At 49.5% G+C, this 16764-nt stretch overlaps 2 protein-coding genes across 2 annotated transcripts in view; one reads left to right on the forward strand and one right to left on the reverse strand.

Moving 5' to 3' along the window:
- Positions 1-16764, forward strand: part of LOC143422091 (uncharacterized) — a 442059-nt gene that overhangs the window by 372394 nt on the left and 52901 nt on the right. The window lies entirely within an intron of this gene.
- The window catches only part of Hwt (SH2 domain-containing adapter heavyweight), a 168363-nt gene that overhangs the window by 38147 nt on the left and 113452 nt on the right, over positions 1-16764 (reverse strand). The window contains exon 3 of the mRNA XM_076892437.1: positions 1050-1169. Within this exon, the coding sequence (XP_076748552.1) occupies positions 1050-1169 (120 nt within the window). The remainder of the gene's footprint in view (positions 1-1049; positions 1170-16764) is intronic.

Here is a 16764-nt window from a genome sequence, read left to right on the forward strand (position 1 = left end):
GCGAGATGCGACGTCCCCGACCGCACATTCGAGGACACCACGGAAACGGCAGTCAAGGTGAGCTGTATTTCAACTGCAGAACCATTTAGACGTTGCGCTCCGGGCAATCCCGAGCACCAGAAACTGAGTGCTGGAACAATTATAAGCACCGCCGGAAGTCACCATCCGCCCACACCCTTTTTCCCCCGTTTCGCCCTACTCGCGCGTTTCCCTTTTCGTCCTTCCGTTCCCTCGTACCCTGTTACCCTGCGAGACGGCTCTTCTATACCCCTTCTACGCCGTCCAGGCCACCCTCCACGCCACCATGCCCAGCGGGTATTTTGTCACCATCGTAATTATATTTCTCCCTTCAGCCTGATTCTTCGCCAGCCAGCGAGGAGAAAATATCAATAACGCCGGTTACCGACGGGACGAATCCTGAATCGATGCTCGAAGACAGCGGCTGGAATCGTCGCGATTCAGCCAAGAGGCGACGATTTCATTTTCGTCCGTATGAAATTTTTTAGAGCTTTCAAGCGAAACGTTACGCGGACGCAGCGGGGAGGTTTCGTACTCCGCAATTTTCTGCGTAAGAGACACAATCAAGCTTGTACTCGACATATTTGGACTACAATTTGAGCCACTCGACGTATTTCGGCTTGGTCGCTGCATCACCGCGCGCAATCGCTCCATCATTTTTTAATCCCGCACAATCGCAACGCGTTACCAGAGCTCCCTGCATCGGCAGTGGGCAAACAAAAATTGATAACCTCCTCCGACGGGAACGAGCGACGATTAAACCGAACGCTGATGCAAATGTGATACGGTGACGCGATTATTGGACAATGCACGATTATTGGAGCCTGGAGAACTTAAACAAAGCTCGATTGAATATCGGTACATGGTCGTAAAGCTATCTCTGAAGTACGGAAATTTCCAATTCCACCCCTCGTTTCCACCGGACAGAAATTCGCTCGTGATGGAGATTTTAAATAACAACCGAGAGGGGCGGTTCAAAGCTCGAGGTTGTATCGGAATTAATGTAATTTCGTCGATACGATGATACTCACGTTCTCGACTGTTGGACTGGGTAGCGCCCACTGGACCGTGGATGTTGCAGCCGCGGCACTCGCAGGACGTCTTTTATTCACGAAATCGACTGGTAAACTATAATCGTCGCACAGGGAAACCTGGAAAAGGGAACAACGATAAAGTACACGCACTTGGGAGAAATCAAATTTCTTCTATACCATAATCCGTAAGTAACCATTAGTAACGAAAAGTGTTCCGAAAATCAATTACACGAGCCATCGTGCCTAACGCGGTGCGTAAACGGAACCGCGGGCAAACGCTAACCGGCGTGGAATAAAAATATTGCCGGGTCGGTCATTAAGGGGACATTTCCGAATTAATTCGGATAATCGGCCGGACGGGGCTCGGCACGCACGCAGGAAGCCCCTCGTTCGCAACAATTTCCCGCTCGCAGTGGAAAAGAGGAGGAGAGGAACGCGGAACGAGAAGAAGAATAGAAAATAAAAGGAAAAAGAAGGAAAAAAAAAAGGAGAAACATTACCAGCCAGCGCGTTAATCCCAGGCAACGTTCTCTCGCTTGCGTGGCTCTCCCAAGGCACCTCCGACGAGGAAGAGAGAAGGTACATATACGCGGAAACAAAAATCGCTGGAATAAAGAATGATCGAACCGGTCGGATAAAGACCGAAAGCGGGAGGAGGAGGGTGGGTGGCGACGCTGGTATACTCCGGAGGGTGACTACATGGAGGCAACCCAGTCTATAGTGCTGAGTAGCGCGAGGATCCTCCGGCACTCGACAAATCGCAGGGTAAGCACCCGAACCCCTCGACCCCCTGCCCTAAGTCCCAATCGTCGACGACTGGACCGGCTCATCAGCGATATTTACCGTCTGCCCGGTCGAATCGATCTATCGATGGCCGCGTCTACTCGCCGTCCACCCTCTGCGCCACCCCTTGTTCTTCCCACCCCATCCGACGACAGCGTGGCCGCAGTCAGAGAGCAGTCGCGCGGCCCGCCACCTACGTCTGTGCATGCATATAAATCGAGACAATCGCGGATCCCCGGGGGCGGCTTATCGCGCTGGAGTTGAGCCGCGGTAGGGGCTGGACGAGGCGAGCGCCCCAGGGATGCCTGGCCCGCCCAACCTACGTTTACGGAGTGTGACAGAGCGCGGGGATACGAATAGAGGGGAAGAGTTAGGCGCGCGGCGGGGACCACGGGGCTTGTACCGATGCGGAGGTCCTACATGCAAATGGTCCGCATTTATCGTAAGCAAAGAGCGCCGTATGAATATGTGAAGTGGGAAACGAAACAAAACGGGGGAAAAAAAAAAGGCGAACGGTATGGGGTGCGCCGGAGCGAGGAGTAAGACCGAACGGATTGAACGAAAACGGAAATGGCCGGGACCAGCCGGTGCCCGCGCGTTCTCGCGTCACTCTGGACGTATAATCGAGGATGATGATGGACGCGTAGACGAGAGAGGCGAGAGGGTTGACGACCAGCGAAAGTATGAGCCAGGGATTATTCGTAAATGCTCTTTTTCTTCGAGGGATTTCGCGAGAGATTTTCGAGGGTTACGAGTAGTTCTGATCTGGTAAAAACTTGAAGACACTCTGTCGACGTGCCGTTGGCTGTGAGTAATGGTTCGGAAGCCGCTGGTGTTCCGTTTCCAGAGTATCCAGAGCAATTAGATCGACTTTCGACGGAATACGCGAGGAAGACACGGTTTTCAAATCACGAAATTGATGCTAAGTGGCATAGTGTTTCGTAAACTTGGCTGGCTTCGGGAGCTAAGTATCGAGCCACCCGGCACGGGAACAGAAATATTTCCCTTTCCTCGAGGAGGAGGAAGCCAAATGCGAACTAGGCCGGCTGGCCATCGTACCGAGGTAGGTATGGCCGGTGGAATCTGGAGAAACCGCCAAATAGCCTGCAGCCAAAGGGTAGCGTTTCACCGTTTCAAATTATAGCTGTTCAGGGAGGCAGGAGCGTCGCAAGATACATCGCGCCATCTTTCCGTGCAATATTCGCCAGGGAGAAGTTTACCTTCCCCGTTGCTGGATTCCATTCCCGTGTTTGATTCCCTTTCCCCGTCTGTCCAACGTTCAACTTCAATTCTATTTTATCGTTTTGATCCTCATCCAGGGCTGTTTTCGTTTATTGCATAGTGTCACGGTGTTGCAAAGGGAGCGAAAGAATGAAAGAATGAAAAATGTACGAGAGAGTGTAACTCTCTTCTCAAATATGAACGCATCACGAATACTATCCCTACAGTTTCCATTTTCACGCACTTTTAGATGGTAGATCTTATTGTACGCGGAACGAACCCTGAACTTTGTATCGAGGGTAATAATAAATCATCGTTCCTCGGTTATTTAAACCTTGCACAACAGGCTCCTCTCGCACCGTTGACGTCTTCGAAAGTGATTCGCCGGCTCATAAATCTTGCCAACGGCATGAATTTCACGGCGGCCCGTGTCCGAGCGAAGTCGCGAGGAACAGCGAGTTCTCTCGAGGCCCGACATTTATGAAGTGGCCGCGTTACTCGACGCTTTTTCCCTCCTGAAATAATAGCAGCTCCTTCGTTAGAGATTGCAAGAGCGCAGCGTAGCAGAGAAAAAAAGGACGCGCAACTGAAAAGCACCCGAACAATGGAGATTATTAATATTCGGGTTAAAAACCGTGATTCATTTTACTTTTGAATTATCCATTTTTATCGTTCTTGACCGCGCGGGAGAAGGGCTTCTCTTTCCCGCAAATGATTTAATCGTTAAACGTTCATCGTTGAGATTCGCACAGGAGAATTCAAAGTTCGTGAAAAATCAGTCACTATAGTTAATCGATTATTATATAACGAATGAAATATAAAGTGCTCCGAGAACATTACACGCGAAATATTAAAAAATATTACATATTGCATTCCGATCGTTCCATTCTACCAAAAACAAAGTACACTTCCCCTACGCGATACCTGCTCCTCGAGCTGGGAATAAACAAATTATTCAACAAGCTACCTCGCTTTATGATCCATTCAACGCTCGACAAAGAGCAAAGGGAGGAGAAAAGGCGAAATCCGCAGTGCGCCTCTTCAAAGTTCCATTCCCCATAGTATCGAGCCAATATACGAGTGTTAATTCCGTTCATCGAGTCGCAGGGCGATGGGTGGCGGGCGGGGTGAAGGAAAAAAAAAGGCGCGCAACGGGTGCGAGCGTGCGAGGGGTGAAATCGCGATCCCCCTCGAGGTCTCTCGCCTGGACCCTCGCCGATTTCGTCGAAGGAATCAACGCCGCGTGGAGACGCGCTCGCGTTCCGCGTACAATCGTCGCATTCCGCGTGGCCGAGATTAAGCGGGAATATTTAGCAAATGTTTCGCATAAATCACACCAACGCAATATGTCCGTAGTTCGGAGCGAGGCTATGTAAATTCATGGTAATATCGCCTGGCCACCCCGCGGAGCGAAGAGTTTCGATTCGCGCGGGCGGTAGGGGAGCACCCCCGACCGCGGGAGTTAAACGAACGAGAGCGACGCGAAGGGAGAGGATTCGATAAAGACGTACGTACATGCGTTAACATTCGAAAGTGTCCGGGCGTGTGCTTAACGAAAGCATCGAAAATTGAAAAAAGCGCATAGGGTGGGAATGACCAAAGAGATAAGAGATATGGAGAAAGCGAAGGAATATACTCCATTGACGATGGACTTCGTCCGCGCTGAACGTGTCGATGAAAACGAATTTCGAACAGTTTTCGAGAGAAAGTTAGTGGGTTTAGAGAATTAGAGGGAGAGAGAAAGAAGAGGCCGAGGGAGAGGTGGAGAGCGAGAGTAAAGCCCAAAGAGGGTAGCGAGCGCGTATTTCATGAACCCCTAAAGCAGCCCTAAGCATTGCTGCAACCGCCACAATCCCATTCATTCTCTTTATGGGCTCCCAAGTATTCGGGAGCGGGCTTGAATAAATCGGAAATTTGCCCCGGGGAAGCGGGCCACCCTGTTCCACCACCCGCGATTTGCCTACGACTTTCGAACTGGTCATTCGCGTTCACCGTCCCTTCTCTACACGAGTCTTCGTGTGACTTATCATTCCATACCCCGTGTACGCATACTAATTTTCTGCACAATTGGTGGTAGTCGAGTAATTGGTGCAATTATCAGAATCCGCATATTCCCTTTTCCACCGTATTATTCGCGAGAGATAATATTTTGCATAGTAACTTGAGACAAATACGACGGAAGTCGTAGGGTGTAGTTTACGCGTAGGGTGTAATTAATACTTCAGCGTAAATCCTGCGGAATAATCCGATGCAGGCCATGAGTTTCATAAAACTATGATAGAGCCGCGAAAGGGACGATTTCATTCCTCTACGTAACTATGCGGAGAACGTGGTTCACGAGACGGTGAAATGCTCAGAGCTATTTACCGAGCGGGATATCGCGCGCTGCAGAAGCTATAAAACACCGTGCTAAGCACATCGTAATTCTGGCGTGATGCATCATTCTCCTTTTCTATTGTGTGCTTTCAATGCAATTTGTTAAATAAGCAAACTAGTGTCTCGCGATGAAAAGTGCGACGAATCCGCGTCGAGGTGTTTAAGCGGAGGTTTATCGAGAAACAGCGGAATCACGCAAACAGATCGATCACGATGACACAATTAACCCCTAACTTGGAAGGGTTACAACTTGAATAGCTAAGGGTCCCGACGCTGATGCCTGTACAGAATCCCTAAACGCTCGTTAGTAAACTGTAAATTTAGCAGCTCACAGGCTAATTTGCATTTGAATCGGGGTACGTAAACTGTGCGGTGCAAAAGAATTCGTCGTCTGATCGGAATATCAATTTCGTTTCCTACAAGTACCCAGATCCGTATATCGATTCCAGCAAATTTTTCTCCAGCGACTGCAGTAATAATTCTACCTTTCCGTTTCATCAGAATTCCTGACAACAGTGTCGTTCGTTTTCTACCATTTGTTTTCCTATTTCCCCACTTTCGCCACTAATTACCGTCGCAGCGAGAAAACAGTTTCCATGTATCTCCCACGCGGTGTTCCCTGACGAATCCCATCGCGGGTAAACCAAGAAATACAGGCCAGTCGTAGAGAGAACGGGGCTAATCGTGATCGATGACGAGTGAAAGGTCTCGAATTCGAAATCTCACCGAAACGAAGATGTTCATCTTGCACGCACGGATATATAGCCCCCCAGCCGGTACAAGGTAAACGCGTTAAACTTTCACGAGGAGAGAGGCCAGCAACCGGACACGAGAGTGAACTTACCCCAGGAGCTATTCAACATCGTTTTCGTGAGCTACGTGCGCGATGGCCCTCCCTCGGATTCGTTCGGTTTCCTCGCGAGGAGACGCTGAATCGAGCGTCGCGCCGCGTCGTTTTTCTTCGTTCGTTACGTTATATTAGTAGCTCCCGTGGGCGACGTTTCGCGACGTCTATGCTGTTGAAAAATTACCCCGATCGCTTCGTAACCGATGACGCAGAGAGAGCCGGGCGCCTCCAAGTACCGTTGGCGTGGATAAAGCTGGTGGAGTAATAATATGTGCGCAAGGGATGATGAACGATGGGCTGCACGAGTTTAGAAAGTGCGCGGCTGTGCGCAGCCTCGGGGTTCATTTCAAGTTTTTCCTTATTTTCGGTCGTTTCGTGTTTTATTTATATTATGACGGGGAGGAAACGCGAGTCTTTGATTAATGGTGTTTTCTGATGGACTCCTTTGAATATTGTTTCAGTGCTGAAGTAATGCGAGAAAATTCTGATTTTTAAAGTCTCGAGTACAAACGATACACGTTCTGTTTCCCACCGTTCTGTCCATCAGTAGCCAGAGAAATCTCCGCCAAAGGCAAACGCAAACCCCGAGCAAAATCCGAGTTAATCGAGATGGAACGAGTCAATCCAGTATCGTTCGGAACAAATACCGTCGGACGTCGATGAAGGAGGAAAGGGGGAAAAAAGTGGATAAGAAAAGCGAAGGAAGATCGAAGCTAAGAATTCCGTGATTTCACGAGTTGGAGGACCCGGCTAGTCCCTTCGTCTTCATTTAAACGGATCCGCGTGTCCCTTGGTCCTTTCCGTGTCCTTTGGTCCTTCCAATCGAACAGAAATGTGCCACCAGAAGGACCACAGGCCTTTTTGTCGCGTCCCCTGGTCCTCTTGTAGGGTCGCGAAGGGTCGTGGCTCTCTTCAAAGAGAGAGCGAAACTCGCCTCAAAGTCGGAGGAGAGAGACTATAACGGTCTCTTGTAGAACGAGTGGAAACGGGTCTATGCAATAAGAAGCTGGACTAGGGGTTGTCACGGCGGTCTCTAATCGGCCGGTATCTTTGGACTTAGCCGCCTTTCTTGCTACCCGTCGATATCTCCGCTTCTCCGCGCCACCGTCTATCCATCCAGAACGCTCGACAAAGGTTCTTTAACGAGCCCCTTCGCCCTCGCGGAGATGAAAGAACGCTCGTGAATATTGCGTCTCTATTTAATCACCCGCAATTTCACCGACTGTACGCTGGAAGATACGTATATACATACTCGAACTGTACCTTATCATTTCGTAGTTTCCATAAGTGACTCTAGTCCTGTTTTATCGAATCTTACTCAAATTCATTTACTTCGTTAGTACACCTTTCTTAATGCAATTCACGTACGAACGGGCCTTTACGACCACCGTCTCACTCTCCAGCTGTTCTTTCGCCCCTCCTCTTCTGCACGGAACTCCTTCGAGAGGCAAACTTTCGACAAAGCCAGCCGAACCGCGTCGTCTTCGACCGCCATGTTACCGAGGGGACGAAGACGCCCAGAACCCCCTGCGTCGAAAGGACGCGATGCTCAATTATACGAACGCTAGGACAGTCAACGTCCTCGAAACCTCGAGAAACTTGGACCAAGTGATCCCCGAGCGTCGCATGTCCGCCGTGGCGGAGCGAGAGTTCATCGGTTGGACCTCCAACTCCAGGTGGACGAATTATGGGGGATTGTTAAAGTTCACGGCGGGACGTGGGGAACGCTTAAGCGCCTCGCGAGCCGAGCCCACCCTCTGAAACCTCCCTCCAGGTAAAAGTTGGACCGCTTCGCCGGATGAAATACACGAATTCTCCTCGCGATGAATGCGTACGACCAGCGCGGGGATTGCTCTCGACGCCTCACTGGGGTGGAAATGATTAACTTTTTCCTACGGCGGAATATGAATTTTTTGGCAACCTTTGGTTTGCTTAGGACAGAGGGAACGAATGATATAATCATCAGAACAAAGAGAATACTATACTGCGACCAACGAGAACTACTATACGAAGACAAAACTTTATTTTTGAGAGGCGAATCCCTCGTCAAACGTCTCTTTTTCACGTCTTAAAAACCTCGCATCGATAATAACGAGGTGAGGAGAAAAAAAAAAGACGTTGAACGCCTTTTCCCTCCGGCGAGCTCACACGGAGGCGTTTAACCAGTGATGGAAAGCGTCCATTACCTTCGATGGGTGAGTCGTCTCACGGTAATCTCAGCAGCCCGCAGCTACGGGACGCCGCTAGTCGCGCGGAAGGGTTGAACCGTGCGCGTGCAACCCCTGCAGGTACCCAACGCTTACGCACGCCCGCACACCAGCCCACGTCCACCCACACACAACGATACGCGCCCCCTCAGCCGCGCGTGCAGATACTCGTAGAAACGCCGTGATTGTTCCGCCGGTTTCTCTATTGGGATAAACGTCGACCCCTCCTTATCACCCCTTATCCTATGATGGAGAGGGTCCTTCCACAGTCGCGGGAACGGAACCCCATCGCCTAAGGGGCTGCTAATTGATTTTAGAAGTTCCTCCTTCGGGCCATCCCCGTTTTCCGCTTCCTCCGTGCAACCGTGGCAGCCTCCAGTTCCCGGGGAAGACATCGACGCTTCCTGTCGTCGTCACGCCGTAAGAGTCCTGTTTCTAAGTCGTCTTAGAGGTTCTCTGAGAACCGACCGTGCAACCGTTCACCCTTGTTTCTCGTTAAACGGAGCTCAACGGAGGCTCTTTCCTCGGTCCGACGAAATCGAAGTTCTCTGAGGGATACTAACAAAGCAGACGAGGAATCGAAGATCCCTGACGAAATATCGACGTTTCATTTTGATTTTAGATATGTTCGTTTATAGCAGAGAGTGGATATTTCCATTGGACAAAACCCAATCGAGTATAATGAACAATGATTCAGCAGTTAATTCGTTGGAAAACATCCTGCGCAAGAAATCAATATTACGAGTTATTAAGGGATGTTTGTGTCACTGAGAGAATGAGGGGGTGGATATTTTCAGCGGACGTTTGTGTCTGAAGTCGACCGACAATTAAGAGCAGAAGCATGTCGAGTATATTGTTAACAGGATTGATCGTAAACTGCAATTGAAGGCGTATCGATGTAGAACCGTTGTGGGGTGAGGGTGGAAGACCAGCATCTAAATGTCAAAGGTCGAGCTCCGTCAGATGTCTTAATACTTTACTAACGAGGAGGAAAATAGGTTACGGAAAATAGATACACCCTATTTCTACTCAATTCTACTATCGATGTATGATTTCGAATTTAAATATCACGACCCGGAGAAACGCGAAACGAGAGAGAAAGTCACAATACCAGCGATTTATCGGAGCATACTTTGAAACCGTCGCACTCAGTGTCCTCGAGCAACCCGAACCGTATGAAACTCCTCAAAGAAAGCTTCAAACATCTCGTTCGTCGGGAGGTTTTCCAGATGGGAAGAAATCGCGCGCAAGAGGGCGAAACATCAGACGAAGAGGGTAGAGGAGGGCAGGCACGGAGGAATGGCCACTAGTGGCACGGCTTTAACGACGCAATCAAGCAGATCGTAGGAAAAGGTACGATACTTAAAGAGCAGACACGAGGCCCGGGTGATAACAAGACACGGGACCTTGAGGGCATCTCGACTGGGCGGAACCACTCGGTGAACTTACTTGCAAAAAAAGAGGAGAAAAAAAAAAGAGGGGAGGTCGTAATCACCGGCGCTGCAACAATGCAACCCCCGAGGCTCGAGTTCTTTCCATCCCTTCTACCATTCCTGTTTCTCGGCACGGTGGCTGTCGCCCCGCTGTCTTCTTCGCTGTCGCGTCCGAACAGAGAGCCCGGCAGCGTTCATTCTCTCTCCACCCTGATAGCGGCAGCAGTCGCCAGAGACAACCGAACAGTCGAACGGACCGCACAATAAGCTTCCGGTTTATTAAAATCCATCCTCCCCTCGTCTCTGTCCTCGTCCAAGCGACTGCCAGCCGCTCGTCACGATCAGCTGTGAACTGACTCGGATATTCGCGTGCTCGAGCGACAGCGGCCTTTCAGGACCAACGCAGCCCCTGGTTCACGATCAATGGACGAACACGGGATGGAAACACAGGACGGGACTGCGTGTGGAATCGGGAGGAACATTTTAGTCTGTTACGCGAGAGATTTTTGTCGCAACGATTAAAAGTTTTAATTCACCAGTTGCATATTGATGAATGGTACATTTAGGATACGGAAAATATTTTTCATTTATCCTAAGGGCAAAGGAGATGAAAGGACGCATAACATCGTTGACCATCGAAACGAAATGGGAAGGAAGAAACCCAATTTCGAAAGGAATGACGGCAACAGAGCAGAAAATCGTGATCATTTTTAGACAAGCTGGAATCTCTTTCGAAATTAATATTTTGCAATCGAACGGGAGAAGTGGTTTCCGATTCAATCACTTTATTGCTACCGATTGATTGAAGAGCTTTTGTGCAAAGCTTCCGGAACGCCCCCATAGTTGAAAACCTGTTACCACGCGTGGCATAAGGAAACATATAAATTGATTAAAAAGTACTTCGGTACCGTCACATTTAATCATCGACGTAACAAATTAAATTATCCTCTCCTACACGAAATGCCTATACTTTCAAGTACACATCTAAATAACCACCTCGACGAATCCATTAAAGGCCCCAAACGAAATCACCCCATTCATTTTCCTTTTTATCCCACCCTCCACCCTCCCGTACACCTTTCACAAGAAACCCGTTCACCAATAATCTCCCTAGCTCAACGCGGCAAGGTATGAACGATAACCCTATCCTCTCTCCGTCACGCGCGAACGAACAGCAAAAATCCGCGGAAAAGGACAAACTCCTTTGCCGTCTTCTCTCGCCACCCCTCTCGGTCAGGCGGGTGCGCTCGTAAAACGGTAAATCGTCCATTAACGCGCAGTGAACCCTTGAAAATATCCTTCGGCGAAGAAACAAAAAGCTTAAGAGGAGAAGGGAGAGAGAGTGAGAGGCAGCTGAGCAAAGGAAAGAAAAGAAAGGCAGGAGAAATCGGTGGAGGAAAAAAAGGAGGGTGGCTCGCGAATCCGACTACAGGCAAGATATTACGTAAGGGCGAAAGAGCCCCGGCTAAGGGCTGGCGTGTCGCGCAGCAGTACCTTTGTCGCCACTTAAAAGGGTCCGTCCCCCAAAACGTCGCCGACTTCTGGGAAGTCGTGCGAGACGCAGGTGGCCCGCGCTCACGTTATCGTTCGTTCGCAGTTCGTCGAACACGGGCCCAACCCTTTCTCTTCCTCGCCACGAGACGCGTTCGAATCCGCTTTGGGCGGAAACGCGAGGTCGCATCCAAGGAAGCTAAACGTCGTTAATAACTCGCGGTACATTTAATGCCGCCTACGCCTCTTCGCGTGGTGTCGCGCGACGCTCGGATAATGGAGAGGGTGCCGCCTGGTTGCTAATTACTGTTCGCTGCCCTTGAGTTATGGACGACGCTGGAAGGAGGATTGAAGAATCGGTCGAGCGAGTGTTGCTGGTTTGGCGAGTCGAGTGGGAGCGTATGGGGATGAAATATCGGGGGGAATTTGGATTAGTATATACCTGTGGTTAATGGAGATTTGGTTGGAATGTAGATGGAGGGTCTAGATTGATGAGTCGAGCTAATGTCAGATGTATGTTAAGCGTGAACTTCTCGAACTGAACGCCTTGTGAATCGAATTATTATATACAGCATCCACTGCACATTTCATTTATAAATAATACCGTCAACTCATTTCACGTTCACCCATTGCACGAGCGAAGAGAGGGAGTAATTAATCTAATTATTCTCAAGCAAACGAGTGCCTTTCTGAACGGAAACGAGGCCGTCCATTTTTCCAATGTAATTATACATTTCAGCCGTGAGATTATTACCAGCGGAAACGATGCCATGCATCACGCGGCATTAGTCTTGAGTCGTCCAAGAGTTATTCGGCGCCATTACCTCGCTGTTGATCGCGAAATGGAACCGCGACGCGAACAATGTAACAGAATTTCGGTTCGAGTTCTTCCCACGATTTCGTCATCGCAATCAGACGAAGCAGGAGGGAGGTAAAAACAAAAAAAATATGAGAGCCAAGAGAAAAAAAACGGAAAATAGGAAAGAGGAAAATCGACCCTCGGTGTCGGATGCGCCGTAAATCCTGACGTTACATCATTAATGCAGCGAGCTCGTTAATTAATTCGGCAGCATTGCGGCGCGGCTCCTCTGGTACCGCGTCAGGGTCGGCTAAAGAGCTCGAATCGTTTGCTTTCCGTGGAAATGCGCGATTCAAGTATGCGGAGGGACCAAGAGTAACAGGAATTTGAACTTGACGCGCGTGCACTTTCTAATTGCGGGCGATGCCCCTCGAAGTACTGCTGGCCTGCAGTTTCTCGTGCCAACTCGTATCAACTGGTGTCATCCTATGCGAACTTTACTTGTTCCACTCGATGTTTCGACGTGGGAAACGATAAGAGAAAGTAACTTCGATTACTTTTGGCCACCACCCCCACGCGTGTTTACGCCGCTACAACGTAATTACCAGAATGACACGTCCAGAGTCCCGCGTCGAGCTCGCTGGAAATCATTCGACGTGTCCTGCCACTTGCAACATGTGCACCGAGGGGAGTTTGAAAGCGGCGGGATTGAATTTTCGATACGTCTCACGGATACTTTCCTGTCCGTATCGATTCGACCACTTGGGTGCCTGGGAACTAACGCGGTAGACACCGCGCGTTACGATTCAATTGGCGGAATGAAATCGGTCTCCAGACGCTCGTGTCTTGCGGCCACGCTCGCTCCTCTACCGTTTGGGTGCGATTAATTGGGGTGTCTATTTCTTTGGGAAAGTAATATCGTAAGTGGTTGTAGTACTTTTAGATTCATTTGTATGAACACCCTAAGGACGTTTAGACAATTTTAACGGAACGAAAAAAGATTCTCCAAATATTATATGTTTTTTCATATGCAAATTATATTAGTTATTTAGAAACGGACAGAGACATTATTTCTAGAGCTCGAACGCATTCGACCAGAGAAATTTTACGAATACACGGGGATTACGGTGATACTTTCTATCCAACCCATTGTACAGGACCAATTTGGGATCGGTAAGTATGACGAATGATCGCAGCCAACGAGGAGCCCGAGGCTACGAAATTACAGGGCTTTCATAAGGATTACGTGCAAACGAGTGGTATTTTTAAGGCTCCAGATGGAGGAAATACTCGGAGCAGCTGCAAGTGACGCGTTTCCGCCACCCTCGTGGGTAGACGTTTCTCGCCATCGTCGCGTTCCATTTCTTTTTTAAATCGTAAACGCTATCGCCGCTGCCTGTTTACCTTTACACCGCAGAATCTACTTAAAAATCTTGTGGAAGGGACTTCCATCGATTCGGCATACTCACCAATGATAGCTTCTAAGCGTGAGCAATCTCTCAAGCCTTAATTTCCTTCAACAAAAAGAAAGATCGATTACAAACCCGCATCCTCTTGCGCCAGCACAAGTTTACACAAAATTCAAGTCAAATGGCACGCTCGCCGATAGTCCCGATTCAGAGAGCCGAACGGACGTTCACTGTAACCAATTACAAACACCTTAAATCCCAACCAACCAGAATACAACTCTTCAACTGCGATAATTCTCCCGCATCGTCCAGCGAACCCGCGTCCCAGTAATTCGCGAAACATCCCGCAGTAAACCTTTCGAACCAGGCACCGAGAACCCCGCGCGTCCGGCCGAAAATTAATCAACGACCACGTCGACGCTAATGGACCCGGCAAACTCTGCCTCTTTCGACTCATTAACTTTCATAGAGGCGCGGCGCGGATACGCGTATCGCGTTGTAGCGACGCGCGGCAACTCGACGAGAGGAAGCCTCCCCGATGAAACGGAATCTCATCAAAATGGACGTGAATGCGTCGAGCATTGATTCCCGCGTCCCCAGACTTGCCACGGCACGGCTGGCATCAAGCTTGTTACTAGGGGCTTTCCCAGGATCGGCGCCCGTCACGCTCGCATACGTGCATAATTAACGCGACGTGCCACGCGGCTCGAACGATAAATTTTGACGTACAAATCCGCAACGACACGGATCACGCTAACGACACGGCGCGAACACCACCCCAGCTCTCTCGCGTGTACCCCGAAGAAACTTTTCGAAACGGCCGCCGCAACATGGACTGCGCAACACCGTGGCTGCGGCGAACCGCAGCGACGTCGGTTCCCGACGTTTCCCTCTTTAACGGGACCCCCAGCTGACCGACCCTACCTTCCGCGTGCACAGAGTACACGCGCCGTTTCGATCCGATCGAGACCGATCCCGAACGGCTACGCGGTTCACCGGATGCAGCTATTCGCGGGGTTTAAGGCTGTCACCCACTTAACACGAGCAGTGACGTTCAATTATTCACGCGTGGACACTGTTCGCCAACGCGCCTCGTGTAGCCACCGACACGAACGGATATCGATAATGGATCAGAAACATTGCTCGTTTCGAGTAAACCACTTTCATGCAGGAAATTTAGGATTTCAGTCGTATTGCAGATTCTGATGAGGTTGCTAATGGAGCCCGCATTGAACTTGAAGTTACAAGTCAGTAATATTCGCAGACGTACCTGACAATTCATTCTAGGAAGCGAATGGTATATTTCTCAAGTTTTACAGGTGCAGCATTTTGTTACCATCATTACCTTCGCACGAGAGGCCCACCCGACAGCTGAATTATTACAAGAGCCGACGAAGGCGCGGATTAAACTGTGCAAAGCCGATTTCGATGGAGGGCAACTCGCGCAGCCTGCTCTCGCGAGGGGTGCAACGGCCGCCACGCGTGACGCTCGAACCGTGGCCGTTACCATGAGTTTTACGGCCAGGGATAAACGGCGCCTCGAACCGGAGGGTACTAAACCGTCGCCGGATAATAATTGGAGTACGTAAATTACGCGGAAGTCGTCGGGCTCGTTGGAGATCGTAACGACAGAACGATGATCTAATGAGTTTGCGAAACGTGAGGCGGAACTGTTTGCGCGGGACAGGTTACCGCTGTTTGGAATGGCGGCTGGATGTGCGTGAAATTGGAATTTTACCAACGTGGAGGGCACGCGATGTTCGCACACGAGCGAGCGTGTCTCGAGTACCTGCGAAATTTGGGAGAACGATTTCCTGCTAAAATTTCGACTGGCATTTTAAACTTATTTGAACGCCACAGTACTTGCAACGTTCAAATAATAGCGCCATCGAAGCACAGTAAAAAGAAAGTCATATATCTTGGGAACGAGTTTCAGCCAGACTATCAAAATTCATATTCCACATAATATATTACATTACCTCGTAAAACATGCAGCAGCCCTGTCAGCAAAGACGAAACACGGGACGGTTGGTGAAATAATTCATGGCGCGAGAACATCGAAGCGCGCGATGACTTCGAACTTTACAAAGCATCCTGGCGGCGGTCCAACGTTCGTCCCGTTAAATTTATTTATCCGACGCGGTTATTTATAAGGCGTGGCGTGCCAATATCATTCGGGCACGGGTTCATTAGTCCCAGATGGCGACGGGTCTGTCAACGATTCCGCCGCCCTCCGCGAGGCGAAGGAAAGCAGAAAGTTTCGCTGGCGAACGCGAACAGCGTATTGTCGCGTTCCCCTCGCGACAGGGCCATTGTCCGGTTTGAAGGAAGCAGCGTCGACAGAGCTGGCAACCGGGGAAAAGTTTAATCGTTCTGGCTAGTGACGTCAGAGATAAGAAGCGGTTGGAAAACGGAAAATAGAGGTTCGCGTGTAGAGACTCGTGTTTGTTTTGCGCGCGAAGCGCGCTCGTCCAATAGGATAGCACACGGTACTGGATAAAAGAGTTCAGGATTACTTTCCAGGCTTTACCCGCGTCGTATCTCTGTCCACTTCTTTCCTCGATCCAAGAATAATTACACTTTTTAACGATCAACTTTAAAACAACGCGTTCTAGTTTAAAGTACAATTTCTCAGTCCATTTTCGTTACTTTCGTCAATTTTTATCCGGCGAGTTTGTTCGATAAAGCAACACGATTCGAAATGCTGCACGCCCTTTGTACCCGAGACACGTATCGATCCCAAACTTTTGGCCAACAGCGTATGTATGTACATATCGTCGTGTCTTGTCGAATATTCGACCCTCGCGATATTAGTTTCGCGCTTGTTCGCTCTGTTTGAGAAGACTTCCTCCTCGTCTCGAGTCTGTTATTGAAAAGTCGCGCTATAAGTTCCCGGTGTGCAAAGAAAGGTAACTGGCTAAAGTCGTCCAAAAATTTTCCGCCCATTGGTATCTACATATCATCTGTCTCGCAACAGACAACTATGGGACGCTTCGAATTAAAAAATTGCGAGCGAACCCGATCAGAATTCACCGTTGAGAATCTAATTGGGCAGAACTTGGTACGATTTCGGCCAATTTCCCCGTCTAACCCATTCTCCGATCGCGGATCGAGAAGACTTCGTGTCTAATAGATCCGAACAGATC

Source organism: Xylocopa sonorina, chromosome 3, assembly GCF_050948175.1.
Source record: "Xylocopa sonorina isolate GNS202 chromosome 3, iyXylSono1_principal, whole genome shotgun sequence".
Lineage (NCBI taxonomy): Eukaryota > Metazoa > Arthropoda > Insecta > Hymenoptera > Apidae > Xylocopa > Xylocopa sonorina.